The sequence below is a fragment of the Dendrobium catenatum genome, unplaced genomic scaffold (assembly GCF_001605985.2).
Source record: "Dendrobium catenatum unplaced genomic scaffold, ASM160598v2 fragScaff_scaffold_586, whole genome shotgun sequence".
NCBI lineage: Eukaryota > Viridiplantae > Streptophyta > Magnoliopsida > Asparagales > Orchidaceae > Dendrobium > Dendrobium catenatum.
Window position 1 is genome coordinate 1,036,216 of NW_021319048.1, and position 20,771 is coordinate 1,056,986.

The 20,771-nt window shown below is 35.6% G+C and overlaps 1 protein-coding gene across 2 annotated transcripts in view; it reads left to right on the forward strand.

The window, feature by feature from the left end:
* LOC110099002 (DNA repair and recombination protein RAD54) overlaps positions 1–20,771 on the forward strand; it is a 57,367-nt gene that overhangs the window by 26,684 nt on the left and 9,912 nt on the right. For both annotated transcript variants that reach the window (XM_020826025.2, XM_028694881.1), the window contains 7 exons: positions 8,736–8,827; positions 8,905–9,037; positions 15,987–16,106; positions 16,192–16,305; positions 16,469–16,552; positions 16,674–16,751; positions 16,823–16,881. In XM_020826025.2, coding sequence (XP_020681684.1) covers positions 8,736–8,827; positions 8,905–9,037; positions 15,987–16,106; positions 16,192–16,305; positions 16,469–16,552; positions 16,674–16,751; positions 16,823–16,881 — 680 coding nt within the window. The remainder of the gene's footprint in view (positions 1–8,735; positions 8,828–8,904; positions 9,038–15,986; positions 16,107–16,191; positions 16,306–16,468; positions 16,553–16,673; positions 16,752–16,822; positions 16,882–20,771) is intronic.

Sequence of the window (20,771 nt, forward strand, 5' to 3'; positions counted from 1 at the left end):
AGGGAGAAAACTGAAATTATTTTCAGTTTTATAAAAATATAGGAGGGAAGATTATTTGCATTTAACTTGTGATTTCAAATCACAAAAAAGGAATTAATTGCAAACTTGATTGGGGGCTTGATAGAGGGGCCGGCGGCATGTATGGAGGGAGAGAGGGTTGGGGAGAGAGGGGGAGGAGTTTCCAAACTTAAATGATGATGTGGACAAATATTTGAAAACTCCAAATTAAAATAAATTGAGATTGAATCAATCATGCAAACTTTCCTAATTTGGAATTCCAAATTTGGAAAGAATTCAAAATTTGAATTCTAAATCTCAACTCAACATGGGATGAGGGAGGGGAGTTGGCCGGAAGGGGGAGGGGCGGCAGAAGGTGGTCGGCCGGCGGCAAAATCCAAGGAGGAGAAGCCGGCGGCTAGGGTTTGGGGAGAGGGGATTTTGAGGAGCTTCTAATGAGGGAGAGATGGTGAACGAATAAACACAAAATAAGATAGTGAACTCACCAAGAGATCCCAAGGAAGAACTCACTAAGAGATCTTGTCATGCACTCACAAAGAGAACAAAAGAGAATAATTTCATTTCATTGATCAATAATCCACTACAATGATACAAGCCTTTATATATAGGCTTACAGGAGAAAATAAAAGCATAAAGTCACAAATGCCCTTGGGCTACAATAAGTGAAACATCCCTCATAGGGGTACAAACGGAAACATGAAATAACTAATAAAAGAAAAGAACTAAAGCATCATAGGTAAAGGCTCTGAATCAGGGCCGTCGATCGTCGTCCCCGGCGATGGTACACATGGCGAAATCTGATGCCCTCATCACCATGACATCAGATTCGATCCAAAACTAGACTTCCATTTCTGGTCGGCTCTCACGGTCGTTCGTCCCGAACTGGTATAGTCACAATCCTTAGCACTTCGATTGCATCCCGTCGGAGTTGAAGCATTGGAGTTGGGAAGCTGGGGCTTCCCCTCCAGTTCGGTCCGCACACAGAGAGGTGCGGGAAAGCAGATCCAATAGGACACAAATTCGTCAATGGAGGTGAAGGACCTGCAACTCATTCAAAGTCTACCTCACACGAAACATGCGAAGTCGAACATCAACGAAGAAAAGTAGAAGCGAGCGACCGTTCCTTCCGATCCAAGAGGAAGGGAATGTCGTCGAAGCGAGCGACCGTGATCCGAACAATAACGAACTTGAAGTGCGCTTTTATGTGTCTTTCGACGGGCTTCTCTCTTGCCCGGGCGCAGTGATATCCTTTTTCGCTCAAAACGAGCAATCTTACTTTACGCGGAAATTGTACTTACGCGGGGAATTCATAATACATTGGGATTTCACTTTGCATTTTGTCCAACTAAATATCAAAAAGTAAAAATGCAATGCATTTCTTTTACATTGCATTCCTTTTTCCTCCAACCAAACAACCCCAAAGTTATAGTGATTGGTTTGAGGATTTCCCCTGATCTTGTCATTACATATCGAAACAGATTTTCAAGGAGACTAATTTATGCCTACGTATGATTTGAGCTTTCTCCATAGTTTGTATGCAGAGAATATTGTTTCTCATTACTTGTGACATCATACTTCTATTTTTTTTTAATCAGTGCATGCTAGCTGTCTCAGTTTAGGCCTATGACCGTGCCAATCTGGTTTCTCCAATCTAATATTTTTTCTTCTTCAAATTAGTATATCTTGTTCTTTTATTGGCTGACTGGATTAATTTCCATGCATTTATGTAACAAAGTCATCAGGCATCAATTCATCAATTCGTTTCTTTGAGAACTTGAAGAATCTTTTTTTTTTTAAAATCATTTCTATTAAAGTTTTGCATCATTTATCTGCATAACTTATCCTATCGACTTGCATGTTGGCTTAGATCACTCTATGCTCAATCAGCACCCTCCCCAGCTCTGACAAGAAACACCAACACAAGCACTTACAATCACAAGTTTGTGAGGGAATTTCAGAACTGATCCACATCATACTTAAGTATCATTTTTGAATAGCCAAAGACATAAACATTGTCTTGCAAATAGTTGGCAGTACATTAGTTTGGTTATGATGAAGTTTAGTCGAAAGACATATACTGCCTCTGACCTGAAGTTGGAATTTTTATTGGATGTGGAGTGCGCACGTAGTTCTATGTATGCAAACCTGTCGTTGAACGACACGTGGAGCCCACCTTGACCCCACCGATCTTTTACCACGTGTTCCTTTTTTACAGCGCTGCCCGACGACCGGAACTGCTCGTAAAAATGAAAAAAAGCGCGGTAATACTTAGGATTTTAAACTTTTATTTCATGTCGCGCGTTATTTGCCTCAGTTTAAAATGTTTTTATCGTCACCTGAAAGCTCATAAAGAAAGAGAAGATAGGAAGCTATGAAGATGAATACCGATCAGGAGGTCTTCGAAGATTGGTTGGAGATGGAAGGCGTTACCCAAGAGTCACAGCAGCAAAGAGGAAAAGATGTTTTTCAGCAAAATACCGAAGATAAGTTGGAGATATTATCGGTAAATATGATATGTATTTCGTGACTAGTAATTTATCTTTTGAAAAGTATGTTTTGGTGGTCGCGCGGCTCCTAAGTATCGTTTTGTACCGTTTGATACTGGTTGGTATCGCTCGGTACTACTCGGTATTGTTAGGTACCGATCGGTACCAATGCTGTTGCCAATTAGTGTGTCTATTTCCAATGTTAAAATCGAAGTGTTTAATTAGATTTTCTTGTTCGTAGGTTGTCTGTAACAGTGAGAAAGAAGCATATGACATGTACTACCATTACGCTCACAATGTTGGTTTTAGTGTTCGCAAAGATCATCACTGTTATTGGCCTAATTCAACAAAGATAAGGCTCAAGGATTTTGTATGTTCGAAAGCTGGATTTAAGAAGGGCATTGGCTTGAACAAAACCATTCAAGTATCCTAGTGGTTGTCCTTTGCTCAACTTCTTCGCTACTTCATCAAAGTCAGCGACAAGGAATTCTCTCATTGATTCCGGCCAATTGTAAGATAAAAATTGTCAATATTTCGAGCTACACTGAGGATAGATGCTGGTGTTCGATAGTTGTGCAGAGGAAAGAACATATTTGACAACAAGAAAATGATGAATTTCTTCACTACATCGGGTAGTGGAGTTGATTCATCTAAACTAATAACCTCCTTCTTAATATCATTAGCTGATTTCCCAGTGATCCTGGTGCTTCCTAATTAAAAATTTTTTCCTCTGTTCGGCAGTCCTAAAATCATAGCAACTTTATCGGTCGTAAATGGTAACATATGCTCTTTAATGATGAAGCATTGCTTCTTAATGTCCCAGCACGACAACAGCTTGTAGACCAACAGAACATTCTGTACATATCGCGACATCAAAAGAAAGTGATGAAGATTATTTCTCTTCAAACTATCCACAAAGTTTTGGCCAAACATCTCGACCAAATGATCACAGACTTCTCTAAATGCCAATGTTTTACAACGGAAGCTAATCTTCGGAACATATCCCTGCGTAATATGCTGTATTTGATCAAGATAAAGTTCACTCCAGGTCGGTTACTTCTCGGTACCAAGAGACACCGGTTGGTACTGAGCGGTACCGATCGGTACCTAGCGGTTCCTGGAGGTACAGAGCATTCCCTATAGTTACTCCAAAACTTCTCAGAAGGAACAAGGCGGTATATACATACGTAACAGTTTCCTCTCTCTCAACAGAAAAATAAACCCTAACGACAAACCCTAGAGCTAGGCTAGCTAGCATTCCGAAACGAAAAGAAGGGTGGTACTCAGTGTACCCAGAGTGGGTACCCAGCGGTACCCAGAGGTACCCATACAGGGTACCCAGCGGTACCCAGACGGAGTACCCAGCAGTACCCAAACCACACATTACAAAAACTACTAAACCCTAAACCCTAAACCCTAAAACGTGATTCTAAATAGAAATGACTATAGAAAAAAACATACCTTCGCCATGTACGCTGAAGATGCTTGCTGTAGTAGCTTCGTGTAGAAGGATGTGAAATGGAATAATCGCCTGCAACTTCTCCTTGTGGATGAATGTAGAAATCCAAAACGCTGGAATAGGTAAAACTAGAAGAGACGTTTCGGTTCCTAGGTATTACCGCGCTTTTTTTATTTTTATGGGCAATTCCGGTCGTCGGGCAGCGCTGTAAAAAAGGAACACGTGGTAAAAGATCAATGGGGTCAAGGTGGGCTCCACGTGTCGTTCAGCGACGGGTTTGCATACATAGAGCTATTTCCGCACTCCACACCCAATAAAAATTCTATAACGTTGGGAATTGATAATCTGCTGTCAATCATTACCACAGTGTTCAGTGTCACTTTTACTTGGTTTGTGGTTATCCATACCAAGTAATGTAGAGAGGAAGGGTGATACCTTTCATGAACGCTCCACATAGAGTGCACTTTGTAGTTCAGGACTTGAGGGTATGTTATCCAACAAGCTTCTTAGTTCCTGCTCTGAAGCACTTTACATTTCTCATTATGATAAAGTTTTGGCCAATCGAATTATAATCTAATTCCCTATAAAAAATAGGGTGTTGCTTGTGCCGTACACAGGTCCAGTAAAACATCCTAGGATTTGTGTAGGCTTTGAAAGTTCACCCTCAACCTCTCACTGGAAGACTTTGGGTATTTTCGGGTCAAAAGTTTTCATAAGATGGATTAGATTTAGGATAAGACAACCTAGAGATTTTGCTTTATTTTGGAAAGATTTTATGTTATGATTCCAAGTTTGCCGTAAGTGCATGCCCTTATGGTTAATTATTTCTCCTGATGACTAAAGAGAACGTTCGATTAAGGCCAATCGTTAGGTAGATACTAAGTGCTTAATATATAGCAGCAACAAATTTGATATATGGTTTAAAAATTTATCATTGTGAACTTAAAATGGATGATAGGGGAATAACAATGAACTCGATCAAGATCTTATGTTATCACGGTCATTTGTCTACCTAATTAGAGGAGGTAATCAATCTAACCTGATCAAAGAATTTTTGTTGATAGCTATGCCTTATTTTGTCTAAGGGAATCTTGTAGATTTAGGGTGAATGTTTGTTTAATGAGAAATTTAAGTTGATTTTAGCAAATGGAAGGTTTTGTGTCTTTTCAAGTGCATTTTATGATTCATTGCTCAATGATTTTTAGCATTGGAAACTTATGAGCTCTGACCGTGATCGTAATTTAATGTTGCCATTTTGAGACAAAATCATCCGGATCATAATTGTTTACTTTTATGCTATTTGTCTATAAAATCACCTATTGTGCGACATCTTTACTAGCGAGATATTATTTAAGAATGAATTATAACAATGCTCGACAAGACATTGTCCCTTTATGAGTTATTCTAAAAAAATTTCACCTTAGACGAATGATTGTGGAGGGTGAATTGATTTTGCTTCGAGTCACATGAGGTAGATTTTACTTGGAAATATTTTTTAAGATTTTGACAATTATTGAATTTCTAAATTTAATTGGAGTTTGAGCCTCGAAAGATTAACTTTGAAATTTGTGGTATTTTTAGAGCAATACCCCATATGTTTACTTGAAGTTTTTGTGGCTCTATTGTTTAAAAATTATTTGAAATTTCTTTAATTCTTTCCAAATTAGGTCCTGAAAATTCTGTGTGGCCACCATTTGTCATGGTATGTTCGTCTGTGGATTATATCGAGCCAGGTTGTGACACATAATATTCAACATTTAAATGAATCTTCATCATAAGGTCCCCGAAGCCATTATGCAAGTATCTATTCAAATATTTTGTTGAGATTGGCAATTGAAATGTAGATCCTCAATTTGCAACACAAAAGTTCACTTTAATTAGAGTTGTGAGAATTATAATTATTATTTTGTCTTCCAGACAATTTATGAACCTAGGTGCATTTTGACTCCACCCTAGACATGTGGCGGATCAGGTCATGGCATACCCCATATTTTCTCTCATATTTATTCTCGGATCTTTATATTTGTAACACCTTGCAATATCTCTTAACAGTATTGTAGTATTTCACACATATAAAAATTCAATTTTATTAATTAACATATAATACTTTTGAACATTTGAATAATTATATAAATCATCCTACAACATTTTATTTATCACATATATAGAAGCATCTAATAACTCTATTTACTTTAAAACAAATACTTAAGACTACATAGTCACTAAAGAAATTTAAAATAATACATCACTGAACTATCTACATACCTCAAATGTAGACTCACAAACGAAGATAAACACTACATAAAAGATGAAATAACTTGCAAGTTAATTTGCAACTATCTTTTTTTTTTCCTGTAACAATAGTCAGTAAGAAAGACATTTGTTAGATATGAGACTCAATAAGTTATGCAAATTTAAATAGCAGCTAAATTGCATAATTAAATTCATAACATTGAATTCACAAATTAAATAAAACTTTCATCATTAATAAAACATCATAAAATAATATTTAGCTTTAAACTTTACTTCCTTAGAAGTCTTTATTGAATATCAATATTAGTATGATAAAAAATTGGCTAAACTTTCATCAACATGTTCAATGGAACCATGTAAACTTTACATTATCGCTATTGAACAGCATAAAGGTCCATTTTGCCTCTTTAGGAGTCATTTTTGCCCTACTTGCCAGGCAAGTATCATATCTTTGGGATTTCTTTTGCCTCATTTATAATGCAATGTCATATGTAGGGACCCTTTTGCCCTACCTGCAATTGTAAATTGTACATAATTTTATAGCCAAATTTTATTTAAATCGATATTCACTGAACTTCCCATAACAATAATTCGTACTGGTAATATTGCATGCATTCATTATGGTTATTGTTATATTATGTATATAAAGAATATGTATACAATATGTAAGGAAATTGATCTCCTTCTGAAACATTATCAATTAAGAAAATATTTTGATGAACATACCAAACCTTATTTTGAACTCACATGCTGAAATTATGTAAACGGTTATTTATACTTGAAAACTTTAGATATGAACATCATTAGTATGAAAACTTGGATAAGAACATCATTAATCAAAATAAATAACTTGTAATACATATGTTCATTTAATTTAGTCAATTATCAGTATACAAGTATAAATTAACAAAAATTGCCTTAAAAAATTTAATTTGTATTACTTATCTCATTGCCGAGGTGTCTCCTCCAATCCTCTAATTTGCAGTCTTCTATGATTGTAAGTTACATACGAGTAATCTCTCTCATTCTATAAATCCTACAATTTATTATTCAAATAAATTGTATAAAAATCAAGCCATACATTTATAACCATTTACCTCTTAACCTCCTCTCTGCATATGATCAATAATACCTATGACACGATAAGATACATCTTATAAAGACTTTCAATACTATTTGGAAATCCATACGACAACAATGCATATTACCAAAATTGCTTACATTGATTTCCTTTTCCTTAAATTATCTTCTTCGTTTATGTTGTTCTTTTCTTCAACTTTTTCTTTCCACTGTTCCAAGACACTACACTAAATCATTGATTCTTCAATTAGTTTGTACACTCATATCAAACTACAATTCATTACATGAATATGATTAAATTTAAATCTTACTACAGATTTTTAAATAACTATGTTGTTAATACCAGGACTACTACCGTAATCTCCTGCAATGAAAGCCAATCCTTCCTCACAGAACTTCCCCAGTGCACTATGCCAAATAAAATGAAAATCACTGTGCCGATTTTCTTCTAAAAAATTTCTCCTGGCTGCTACAGTGCTTCCCGTCACTGTGCCGAACAAAGCAACAGTGATTCCTGCATTAAGCGGAAATCTTCTTAGCCATTTCACCGAATTCTACTACAGTGCCGCCCAATTCCAGATTTCCTTGCATTTACTGTGCCGTGCTCTCCCCGCCACTGATTTCTTGAATTTTTATCAGAAAGAATGGAAGATGGGGCCCACCACTATAACTAATTGCTAAAAAATCCTCAACCAATACAAGCATCTCTTCGGATATTAAATAATTACGTGTCTTTTAGATTTTACAATATTTACTAAAAACAGTGGTTTACATGCTACAATCCCAAGAAGGTTTGGGGCACGAAATACGGTGCCTAGAATAATCTCAAAATTTTGCTCTTTTTATTTATTTTACTAGTGCTGATATTTTTTTGGTTTTTAACAAAAAACAACATTGCTTGCTATCATTCAAGCCCCATGATAAATGTCAAGTAATGAATGATATCTAAGGAGCTCCAAGGGTTACTAATCTTATCGGGGTTTCACCTTATTTTCTCTTGATCTCGTTTTTGGACGATAGCATGGCAGGAGTTTCTGTTGAATCCTTATTTTGTTGTGATTTTTGTTCCTCTTCTGTCTCTTTTGAGTGATGTGGTAATTTTTTTAAGAAAGTTTTCAGGTAGACGCTTGTTTAGGCTTATCTGATTTGTAAGCCTACTACTTGTTGATCTACCATGTATGCTGATTGTTTCAGGTTCAATCTGTGAAAATCGTCTACCTATGGATGTGTTTAGCCTGTTGCTTTAATGTTTTCTTCGTGACGGTTATGTTTTATAAGTCCGCATATGAATGTATTAGTTATTGTTTAGTCTAATTTTCTGTGAAGTTTTTGGAATTACCGTTTTTTTTATTTGTTTTCATCTTTTATTCTAGAGTGGCTATTTCTTCAGAAAGCAACCAATACATAACATTTGTTTCATTAATGTCAATTTGTTTCAGCTAATTTATGATTCAATCAAAAGTGGAGGGTCCGCAACATCAGGATTTGAGAATTGCATGCAGTTTTTCCCATCTGAATTATTTTCTGGAAGGTGATTATTAGAGTATATTTACCACTTTTGCTTTTGAAGTTCCTAATTTGTTATTTAATTCACCTTTTTCGCGCTAGGTCGGGATCATGGACTGGTGGTGGAGGAATATGGGTAGAGTTATCAGGAAAAATGCATGTCTTAGCTCGGCTGTTGGCCCATCTTCGTCAGAAAACTGATGACAGAATAGTTCTCGTGTCAAATTACACTCAGGTGTGCTGAAAATTGCATTTATGAATATCTGGCGAATTATGCTGAATTTTATGTTTCTCTGCCTTTATTCCTATAGACAAATTACATAACGAATCTTACTATGGAAACAAATGTATATTGGATTTTCCAAGCTTTCTAAATTTCTTCGTGTTACGTATCACTGTTGACCACCGCGTAAAAGCCAACAAAAAGAAAAATAAAATAAAATTCCTGCTCAAATCCTGTATCCATCCCGTATCTCTGTCGTGCCCACACCGCCGCAGCTACAGTGCCCATCTCCTGCAAACGTCGCCATCTCAGAGCAGGATACGCAGAGATCGTGCGCAGGCCTCGATCTCGCTCCCATGACCGTCGTTAAATACCCGACCCATAGAGACTCTTCCCCCGCTCGAACTCTCCCCCAGTCGCAAAGCTCCCGAACTCCTCTACCGACCGACCCCCATAGCCGACCAAGAGCCGAGCTCCACTGCCTCTCTACCTCTTCCATTCACGATCCACTGCTGAATTTTATGTTTCTCTGCCTTTATTCCTATAGACAAATTACATAACGAATCTTACTATGGAAACAAATGTATATTGGATTTTCCAAGCTTTCTAAATTTCTTTGTGTTACGTATCACATTTAGGAAATTGAGTTATTTTTCCACCTTACGGAATTCTCCCGCCTCGCCGGCTTTCTTTCGCTATTTAAAATAAATAGGAAGCCTAGAGTATCAAATTTCTTCCCACCCTTCTACAACAGCCGCCGAATCTTTCCCTTGTTCTTCCTCTTTGTTCCTTTCTCTCAAAGAGCAGCTACCAAACCTCCCTATCCTCTCTCTCATAGATGTCAGATGATTTTCTACCTCTTATAGCTGTCGTTATAGGACGTTTTCAGCCTTCCATTTCTTTTGATCAAATGCTGACATCAACAAACAATCCTCTCATTTGCTGGAAGTGTATTTCTCCCTATTGATCTCTATATATATTTAGCAATTAATAGAGTACATCGAAGGTGATTAACATATATGTTGCTTATCAGAGCATCGGGACACCTCGATGGCCATCAAAATGGCTCAAAATTTTATCCGATCACGAAATAGATCTTATTGATGTGCTCAAGACACCAGATTTGCTAATGAAGAGTCATTCGTGCATAACTCAATCAAAAATGATGAAGAGCATGACTGTTGGCAACCAGAGCTCTGCATTGGGTACCCATACTCACACCCACCCATGTACTCACCCATACCCAATGGATATGGGTGGGTATGGGTACGCCCATGACCTTATGGGTGGGTATAGGTTGGTACTCAACATCTTATATTATTGCAATCATCACTACATAGTGTGTAACACTTAACCATGCTGCGACTACGATAAATTATGATATGCGTTTTGAAAGTTTGCAATCAGAGCAAAGGGCGGCAAGTCTCAAGGCGATCAATCCATGGCAGACTACGTTCAAAAAATATGGAAAGTGGGTGGGTATAGCTGGGTATGACATCCCGAAAGCCACCATGGGTTGGTGTGGGTGGGCGAAGCTCATCCGAGTAAAGGATGGGTACCCAATCAGGACCCTATGTAGGGCATTGTTGGCAAGCACGACACTAGAAAAAACTATCAAAATGATCTCCGATCGTTAAACACACTGCGTTGATGCGATCAGAGCATTAGATTTACCTAAGGGGGATCTCTCGCAATTGAATTGGGTGAAGGCGGTCGAAATTGATAGGCTATGGACGAACCATTGTATGACGTTGTCCAAACATCGTCAGTTTACAAAACGGACTTCACCGTTGTGACCGGAACATCAAAATTAGTCTGCAAGTTGACTCTTATTTACCTTAGCTTCCATATAAATAGTCCAAAATAATTTCCCAGATCATATAAAAATTCATCATAAAATAAATAATTTGGCAATCATTTTACTCTTGGATTGAAGTGGTTAGAGGTAAACTTGTTGTTGACTCGGTTGATATGATTAGCCGAAGGATAATTGTGGATCAATGAGCTCAGAGAAGAGTTAGTGCTTCATATTTACGAGTACGCAAGGGAGATTACTGTAAGGAAAGAATAATTCATTATTAGACAATCAACACCATCTAAGATTGAGTTTGAAGATAACTATGAGTGTTACAACTTACAAGTGGATATCGAAAATAGGGAATGCAGCCGTGGAGTTTGGCTAATAATTGAACTACCTTGCATCCACGTAATTAGATTCATTAGATCTAAAAAACACCCATTATGATACATGTAGATTAGCATTTCCATGTGTTTATGCGTAATTATTTAATAGACGTCATCACTTCGTTATTTGTTTGTACGGCTTATTCTGATTTTCATTGTAGATGTAGAATGGCCTATGAACGTGCAATATCAATTCAACCAAGGGAGGAACAATTGAGTGTAGTTGGTGATGGTGTGGAGATTGAGGTTCGTAAGACTTTTAAGCAAGGAGGCGAATCGAGGAAGAGAATAATAAAATGTTTCATATAAAGCAATAATATAAAATAAAAAGTGTTCACAAGCATGGTCGTTGTGGACCAAGAGTAATCTCAGGAGCATTTATAAGAATGATCTAAATGAAGCATGTGGAACAATGACTGATGTTATATTGGTTGAACAATGAATATGGTGAAATTGGAAGTTGAGGTAAGCTTCCAATTAGGTGGGAGGTAGGCATTGAATCAAGTCGAATTGAGCTAAGCTTCCAATTAGGCGGGATTATCCCATAGATTGGACTTAACTTGATCATATTAAAATTTGTTCAAGTCGAGCTTTAATATATTTATTTATATTTGTACTTTGCTTGTTTAGATTCTTTTTAATGCTTGAGCTTGGTTTGTACTCAACTTGCTTAAATTAATTAAACAAATATTTAATAGAGCTAATAAGCAAGCTTAAAAAATAAATGTGTAATTGACTTTTTATATTATTAACTAATAATTTTATAAGTCTAAATAAACTAGCGATGCAATAAATAAGTAATTAATATTAAAATACTTGACATTAAATAAACAAGAATCAATTAAATAAATTTAATTTAAAATTTATAAAATAGGACATATTCATATCCATCATTACATCCAATCCTAACAACAAATGCATGCACAAAGAAGAAATTCTTATGAGAGATATATATGTCAGATTGTGTTTCTAAATATTAAAAAATCAACTTTAATTTGTGTCCATACTTTTTAAATATTTTATTCTAAAATAAAAAAATGGAAAGAAGATAAATATACAAACAATTTATCAAAAATAATTATACAAGCTTACAACCTCATCTTAATGGTAATGGGGAAACTATGAGAATACAAGCGATAATGCTTGTTGGTACACTATAAAAATTAATATATTTGTTGCTCATTCTAATAAATTTGGTAAGTGGGTCGAACTTTATAAATATGACATGTAGATCAATGATTTTTATAAACATTTTTATAACAAGTTTTGTAAAAAAAGTGAAAATCACTTTTTTCAAATATTCTATCAAATTAATTTTGAAATTAAATTCTAATCTTTCAAAATTTCATTTAAACATTTCCATCCAAATAAATTTACTTGCTAATAATGTATTGACAACATAATAGATGCTTTTAAGAGTCATGCTAATCATGAAAGTCCTGCTTTTAAAGGCGGCTAATAAACCATTTTCAAACCAACCATAAAAACCCGACCCTGCGGGTTGCCGGGTTGACACGACCCGACCCGGGAAAGGCGGAAAGCTGGTCGCGCTGGGTGAGTGCGGGCGGAGTCGCGCGGGGTGGTTTGGTCGAGCGGGGCGAGTGCGCGGCGGCGCGGGGTCGCGCGTGTAGCGGTAGCGGGGTCGTGCTACAATGATGTGGTCGGGCGGGGTCACGTCTAGGGGTCGCGCGGCAGCAACGGGGTCGGGTTCGCGGGTTGACCTGTTAACCCGTCGGGTCAACCCGAACCCTACCCGTTTTTCAAACGGGTTGATTTCTGGAACCCGAACTCGACCCGTTTTGAAATCGGGTCGGGTCCAACCCGGATTTTTCGGGTCGGGTCTGGGTCGGGTTCTCGTGTCGTGTCTAATATTGACACCCCTAGTCGTAGGAGGCCTTTTTGTGTGGGAGGGGAGATAGGGAAGATTAGTTGAGCGGGAGAGGAGGGGCACGTGGAATGGAAGAGCTTTTATGAAAGAGAAATCGTGTTCACTCACTTGAGATTTTAGTTTAGATTTCATACAACAATGTGGGGAAGAAAATTAGTGGTAGATTTAAGGTATTAAAAGAGTTTTTGGTGTTAAATAAGTAAATATGCACTTAAGTTTTAGATATGCAACTTGAGATGTTTCAAGTTGTATGAATGTGAACCTCCTAAAATTAATATTGGAATATCATCGAGAATGGAATTGGTTGTTTTATAAAATGAAAATTTAACTAGTTGTATTCTATGGATGCGATTGCTGCACAATATAAAACATGTTTATTGGTAGAGTTGAAAATGCAAAGAAGGATATATTGTAAAATTATGAAGAAAAAAGTTTGAAGAGATAATATTATTTAGAAAGCTTGGGAGTAGTATATGTATCACCCCATAATACCCCTTATCAATATTGTAGAATGCCATACAAATAAACATAATGTTTTCATTCTTAACATATGATACTTTTCATCATCTGAATATTTATATAAAACATCCCATAACATTATATTTACTATATAAACGGAAGCATCTAATAACTCTAAATTACATCAAACAAATAATTACAAAGCCACTAATAAAATCTCAAATAGTATCCACCGAACTGCCTACTTACCTCAGCTGTAGACTTACAAATAGAGTTAAATACTAGCATATAAAATATAATAACTTGCAACTTATTCTGCATCGACGTTTTCCTTATATTTTCTTGTAATAACAGTCAGTATGAAAAAACTGATGAGTTATGAGACTCAATAAGTTATGCAAATTACATAGCATTTAAATTGCATAATTAAATTCACTACATTGAAATTATAAATTAAACAAACTTGACATTATTTATAAAATAATATAAAATCACATTTGACATTAACTTTTACTTCCTTTGAAATCTATATTGAATATCAATATTAATATTATGCTAAATTTTCATCAGCATGTTTAATAAAGCCCAGATAGACCTGATATTATCGCAATTGAACAACATAGAAATTCCTTTTGCCTCATTTGGGGTTCTTTTTGTCCCACATGGTATGCAGCTATCATATCTCTGAGCTCTTTATTGCCCCACTTATAATGCAGTTTTATACATGGGGATCCTTTTGCCTCACATGCATTGGTAAGTTGTACATCATTTTATATCCAAACTTTACTTAAATTGATATTCACTAAACTTCACATATTCATAATTCATACTTGTATTATTGCATGCTTTCATAGCGATCTTTCTATTATACTATTTGTATACAAAGAATGTGTATACAATATTTAAGGAAATTGACCTCTTTCCAACATATTATTAAATAGGAAAATATTTAAATGAACTACAAAACCATATTTTAAACTCATATGATTAAATTATATAAGTGGTTATTTATACTTGAAAATTTGGATTTATAATCCTTTTCTATATATTGAACAAACTTAATATCATTTTTCCCATTAATGCATTCAAAATTAACTCTCCATGCATTATTTTCCTCCTTGAATATTTGTCTCCTCAATTCCTCCACCACATACGCACTCTTCTTCGATTGTAAGTAACCTACAATCATTTCTTTTACATTTCATACATTCTACAATTACAATCTATTGCTTAATTAATTTTGCATAACATTAACTTATATTATATTTATCTCAAAACTCCCCTTCTGCACATATCCCAATAATTCCTAGAGTTGGTGAAATCTCATTTAAGGTGTTGCACTACTATTTTGAATTTAATAAAAAATTAATAAAATTATCGTATTCTTGCAATATAACCAATTTGCTTACCTTGATTTCCTCTGAATTTTTATTCTTATTCTTCTTTCCTCTATTTTTTTTCTTATTTCTCTCTGCTTGTTACTTCAGGGTATGCTTGCTGATGTCCTTCGCTGCACTATGCCGCTCCCTTGTATAGTGTCCGAAAACACTGTGCCGAAACATACATAAGCACTGTGCCGAATACTTCCTCCAATCCCGCAACTGCACTTCCTCCAGTGGCCTATGCTTGCGTGAATTCCAAACAGGGAATTCTTGATATTCACTGTGCCGTGAAATCAAACCAAATGAATAAGAAGAATTCTTCACACGGCTATAGCCTTAACATCCACTCTGCTACAGTTGACAACCCGCCACAGTCCATACTTCTCTAACCGCCTACATTGCTTGCGTGAAAAAAAAATGGAATGGAATGGAATGGATAAGAGACCCACTAACTGCTATCATACACGCACGTCCTTCTGTAACACCTCTTCAGGAATATATGACTAGTTAATTTTATTTAATACTTTACTTAATAATAATACTAAATTCACTTAATAGTAATTAATTTATTTAAGAGTGCATTATAAATAAAAAATTATAATTAAAACTTATTTAACTTTAAAAGAATCGACTTTTGTATTTTCATTACCTGTAAATTTGGATATTACAACATCAATAAAGATAACATTATAATGGATAGAAATAGGTGATTTTGTCTTATAGATTTGAAGGAAGAAAGTGGGTCATGGGTGGGAGATAGATATAAGAGAATTGGAGTAAGAAGGAAAATTTCAGGCCAAGGATAACATTGCTTCAAGTTCTTTAGAAAGATAAAATCAGGAATCAAAACCACTTGCAGCTTTTAACAATATTAAATGGAATCAAATGATTTTTAAAGTCAACTCAAATAGTTGGGATAAGGCTATCATACACTCACGTCAACTCTAATAATTTTTAAAGTCAACTCTAATAATTTTTATGGTGACATAATTGCCATTGTTGTTTCTGTTCACATTTATTCTGATTTGCTTACTTTTGAACTTCAAAGACACTGGATCTTTTTGCTCAATTATGCTGCGAAAGAAGGTATCCATACCTTAGGCTTGATGGCACAACATCTATTGGAAAAAGACAAAAGCTGGTTAATCGTTTCAATGATCCAACAAAGGTTCTTTTTAGAACATTTTTCTTGTTCAACTGTTATTATTTTGCACAAGATTTTTTAACCAAAGAGGGGAAATATAATATTGCAGAATGAGTTTGTGTTTCTTTTGAGTAGCAAGGCTGGTGGTTGTGGACTTAATTTGATTGGAGGAAATCGCTTGGTACTCTTTGATCCTGATTGGAACCCTGCCAATGATAAGCAGGTAATTATATATCTTAGCTTGATTAAATCTCTAACAACCTCAAGTAGTTGGGATACGGTGAATGATGACTGTGAGTATTTGTATATGTTTATGCTGGTAGTCTTCTTTTTTTTAATTACTGTTATAGATTTCTGACTGTTCTGTTATTGTTTTATGCCAAAAGGCTGCAGCTAGAGTTTGGAGGGATGGCCAGAAAAAGAGAGTATACATATATAGGTTTTTGAGCACAGGGAGCATTGAAGAGAAGGTTTATGGGGAAAATAACTCAATAATGCTTTTTGTTATGTACTTGGTTATTTGGTCTTAGGATGCAACCAACTTTTTTGTTTCCTCCGCTGTGTATTTTATTCTGTGATAACGCTTTTTAGGTGTACCAGCGGCAGATGGCAAAGGAAGGGCTTCAAAAAGTTATTCAGCAGGATCTAGGTGAAAGTGAGATGTTGCATGTATGAGAATTTTAGTATAACTTCCAATGCTTTTGTTGACAATGCAAAATACATAAAAAATTTTACTGCAGGGCAATTTTCTTTCAGCTGAAGATTTGCGGGACCTCTTCAGGCTTCATGAAGATGCCAAGTAATCCCTACTTAATTTTAAAATTGATCGTCTCATGTTTATAACTTCTATTTTCATGTATTTTTCTGTTTTAGTTTTTGATAGAAATTTTAATCCGTGGCATTTGCTTACTGTTGATGAAGTACCACCTAAAAAATTTTCCACTATTTATTAATTCATAATAATAAGTTGCATTAAGATTGTTTATTTTTAATATTAATTTGAGTTCTAATCTCAACACATATCCATTTGTTCATATTTGCCGTTATTTTGATAAGTTTCATACCTTTTTATTGTCTTTTTTTTTTTTCAATTTCTTTTGTATTCAACCTTAAGAATTAAAATTCTTATCATCTAGTCTCCCTTTTTTAGTGCTTTTGTCAATGCCTTGTTAAAATCAAATTCCGATATACATTATTTAAAAGCATATATAAATATGTTTGTTGTTACCATATTAAAGCCTTCATGGGGATTTAATCATATTTTCCTGTTTTATTTTCTAAATTTATTGACATAAAAAGTTGTCCCGCTTGGTGGGTGTGGGATTTCTAAATTCCTCCTTGATTCTTTGGAATATTTGAGTTATTATGGGTTATTTTTTTAGAAGAAGATTGAATTATTAGGTGGGGCACTACTCAATGATTTTGACTTCTAAGAAGGGCTTCATCATTTGGTTCAATATTTCTCATAGGTGCAAGTTTCTTTGTTAATTATCAGCTTGATTGTGAGAGAGAAATATTGATTAAGGCTAGTTTATACGTTATATGTTATTTTGATTTTGTTATGTTTTTTATTTTGGACTTTAAGATGAATGGGCATAGAATAAAAAATAACGTTGTTTTACGATTAGATGGGATGTTTAAAGAATATTAATGAAAATGTTTTTAGAGTTAGATTCTAGATCTTAAAATTTTGGCTGTGTATGAGGAAGCTAATGTTATGTAGAAAAAAATAGATAGTGATATTAAGAATGTTGCAAAAGATGTGCTTGGAGTATCAAAGAGAAAAAACTTTTAATAGTAAAAATAGTTTGTGTTGGAATTAAAATGTGCAAGAAAAAATAAAAAAATAAGAAGATTTGTTATATAAATTGGTTTAGATGTAAAAATTCTGATAATTGGGTAAGATATAAATATGTCCTTAAGGAGTCTAAGAAAGTAATATGTGAGGCAAATATTTTAGCTTTTAATGATTTATATAATAGATTAGGAGAAAAGGACCAAAATGATTCCTCAACTCTTTACGAGGGATCAAAATGGTCCCCAACTCTTTTGGTCACTCAATTTTTTAAAATGAGATATTTTTAGTCCTAACATTTAATGTTGGAGTTAATGATGTTAAATGTAAGTATTATGGTCATTAGGGAGTTTTAACGAGCTAAGTTCCGGGGTAAATTTTGAAAGACAGATGGGTTTGTAGATAAGATACTACCCAGAGATTTCGCCCTCATTTTGCGAGGACTTTATGATCCGAGTTCTGGTTTCCTATAGGCAAGCCCCTATAGTTAATTACCCCTCCCGATCACGAGAGAGAACTTTCGATTAAGGCTAGTCGTCAATCAGATACGTATAAAATACATGTTACCTGGCATATAGTAGCATCAATGGGTTTGAATATAAAAATTCAGAAAGTTGAAGGATTTGATATTTAAAGTAAAAATTTTCACCATCTTGCACACTTAAAGCGGATGGTGGGGGAATGGATGATGGGCCCGATCAAGATCCCATGGTTCCGTCGTCCCGGGTCGTGGTCGTCCCTGGTCTACTTAGTCAGAGGAGGTAATCGACACAACTTGACAGAAGGATCCTTGTCGGCAACCATGGGTTGCTTCGTCCAAGGGGACCTTGTAGACTTGGGATGAATGTCTATCTAAGGTGACAAATTTGAATCCACCTTAGCTAACAGAGGGCTTTGTGCGCTATCGATTATATCCTATTAATCCATATCTCAAGAAATTGATGCCGCTAAGGAACGTATTGGCTCTGACCATAACCGGTATTTCGTGGTGTCATTTGGCGGCAAAATCACTCTGTTCAGAGGGCTCCGGATCATAACCGTTTATCTTGCGGTGTCATTTGGCGGCAAAACCGTCGGTTAGAGGACACATACTTATTAGCATGAGATTATTTTGAGAATGGATCATAGTGATATTTTCGACTAGGCATTTGGCTCTTTGTGAGCTGAAGTAAATTTTAATTTGGGTGAATGGATTTTTGCTTTAGTATTTCGTGATTGGATTTTCAATTTTAAACATCTTGAAATTAGAATGACATTGGAATTTTGGATTGGCATTTTGAAATATTTAAAATGGACCCCTCCGGTTGAGATTTTCTATTTAACACGGCCATCATCGGGGTGTTCGGTGTCATTAAAATGAACCATGTCAACTCGACCAAGCTATTGATTGAGGATCGGGTTTCTCGTAGGTTTTATACCTTTGTTCGTGAATTTTCTTTATTATAGGTCTTGAAGGCCTAATATGAATGTATTAAATAAATATGCCGGTCGCCACAACCGTATATTTATTTGATGGTTCGAACCCTGTCGACTCCTATTGATCTGTATAGAAGGATCATATTCGAATTTGAATTCACTTATTGACCCGCGCAGCATCCTTAGACGTCACATGTGTTCCCACAACATGCTCGTCGGGGCCCATGCGGGTGTTTGAAGGTCTTTTATAATTATTTATTGAACCTTGTCGACTCCTATCTACCTGCTTAGGAGGATCATGTTCAAATTTATTGACCCGCGCAGCATCCCTAAATGTCACGTGTGTACCAATAACACGCTCGCCGGGGCTCATGCAGGTTTTGATTGTATACTCCTTTTTAGTGTACCTATGTGTATACAAGCTACAATGCATACCGGGGGGGGGGGGGTTTGAGATTTTTAACTTTGATCAATTGAGCGGGCAACCATCACTTGAATGCAACGCTCTACTTGGAAGTTCATACACGCCTTCTGTCCGCTTGTATGCATATTGCGGATCCGATGGTGTTGCGTAGCAGCTTCTAAATAGAGTTGTTCGTTGCTTTATACAGGTAGAATCGATAGGGCACAAAGCAAACTTCTTTGGTTAGACTTCTTTGAATTCAAATTTATAACATATGAATGATTTAGATTTTAGACTTCTTTGGTTAGCATTTTGTATTCAATTTGAGAGGACAATTCCTTAACATTACATTAAAGTTTTGATATCATTTTCATGTCAAGTTCTTTTTAATTGTCTCAAGTCACAATATTGAGTCATTGTTCTTTTGCATTTGTTCTAGTTCAAAATGTTGGAGCATTGCTTCAATATTACTTCAATTATTCAAATTTGATTTAAATTGTTACAAATTCAATTAGGCTCAAGTTCATGTCATGTTCCGATCAAGTTCGAGTCCAAATGAAGTCCTCCATATGTTCAAATAAAGTTCAGGCTCAACATGAGCCTCTTCCGTTCGTCGAGTCCTCTATTGTCCTTTGAATTCAAATCATGTTGAATTCAAATTCAAGTCCATCTTGAGTTTGAGCTCACTTAAGTTATTCAATCAAGTTCAAGTTGAGTTCACAATTGATTTAAGTCTCAAATTATGGTTTATGAGTTCATATTCATTTAAATTTGAATTTATTTAAATCAATCACATCAAATCCACAAGTTCCAAATTTCCCTTTGAGTTCAATCAAGTCCAAGTCCAAGCTCACTTGAGTTCAAGTTCATTTTTTTTGTTCAAGTCCTCAATATTTTCAAATAAAATTTCGGCAGCCTCCTAGAGTCTCCCCTGTTTAGGGAAAAAATTAAGAGGCAACCTTCCTCTCAGCGCTACGTGAGCGCTTCAGGTAGGTGTCAAAATGACACTGCGGTTGCAAATTTTTTACGTGAGCATTTAAGGGGTTGGAGCACAAGTTAAAAAAACACAGTTTTC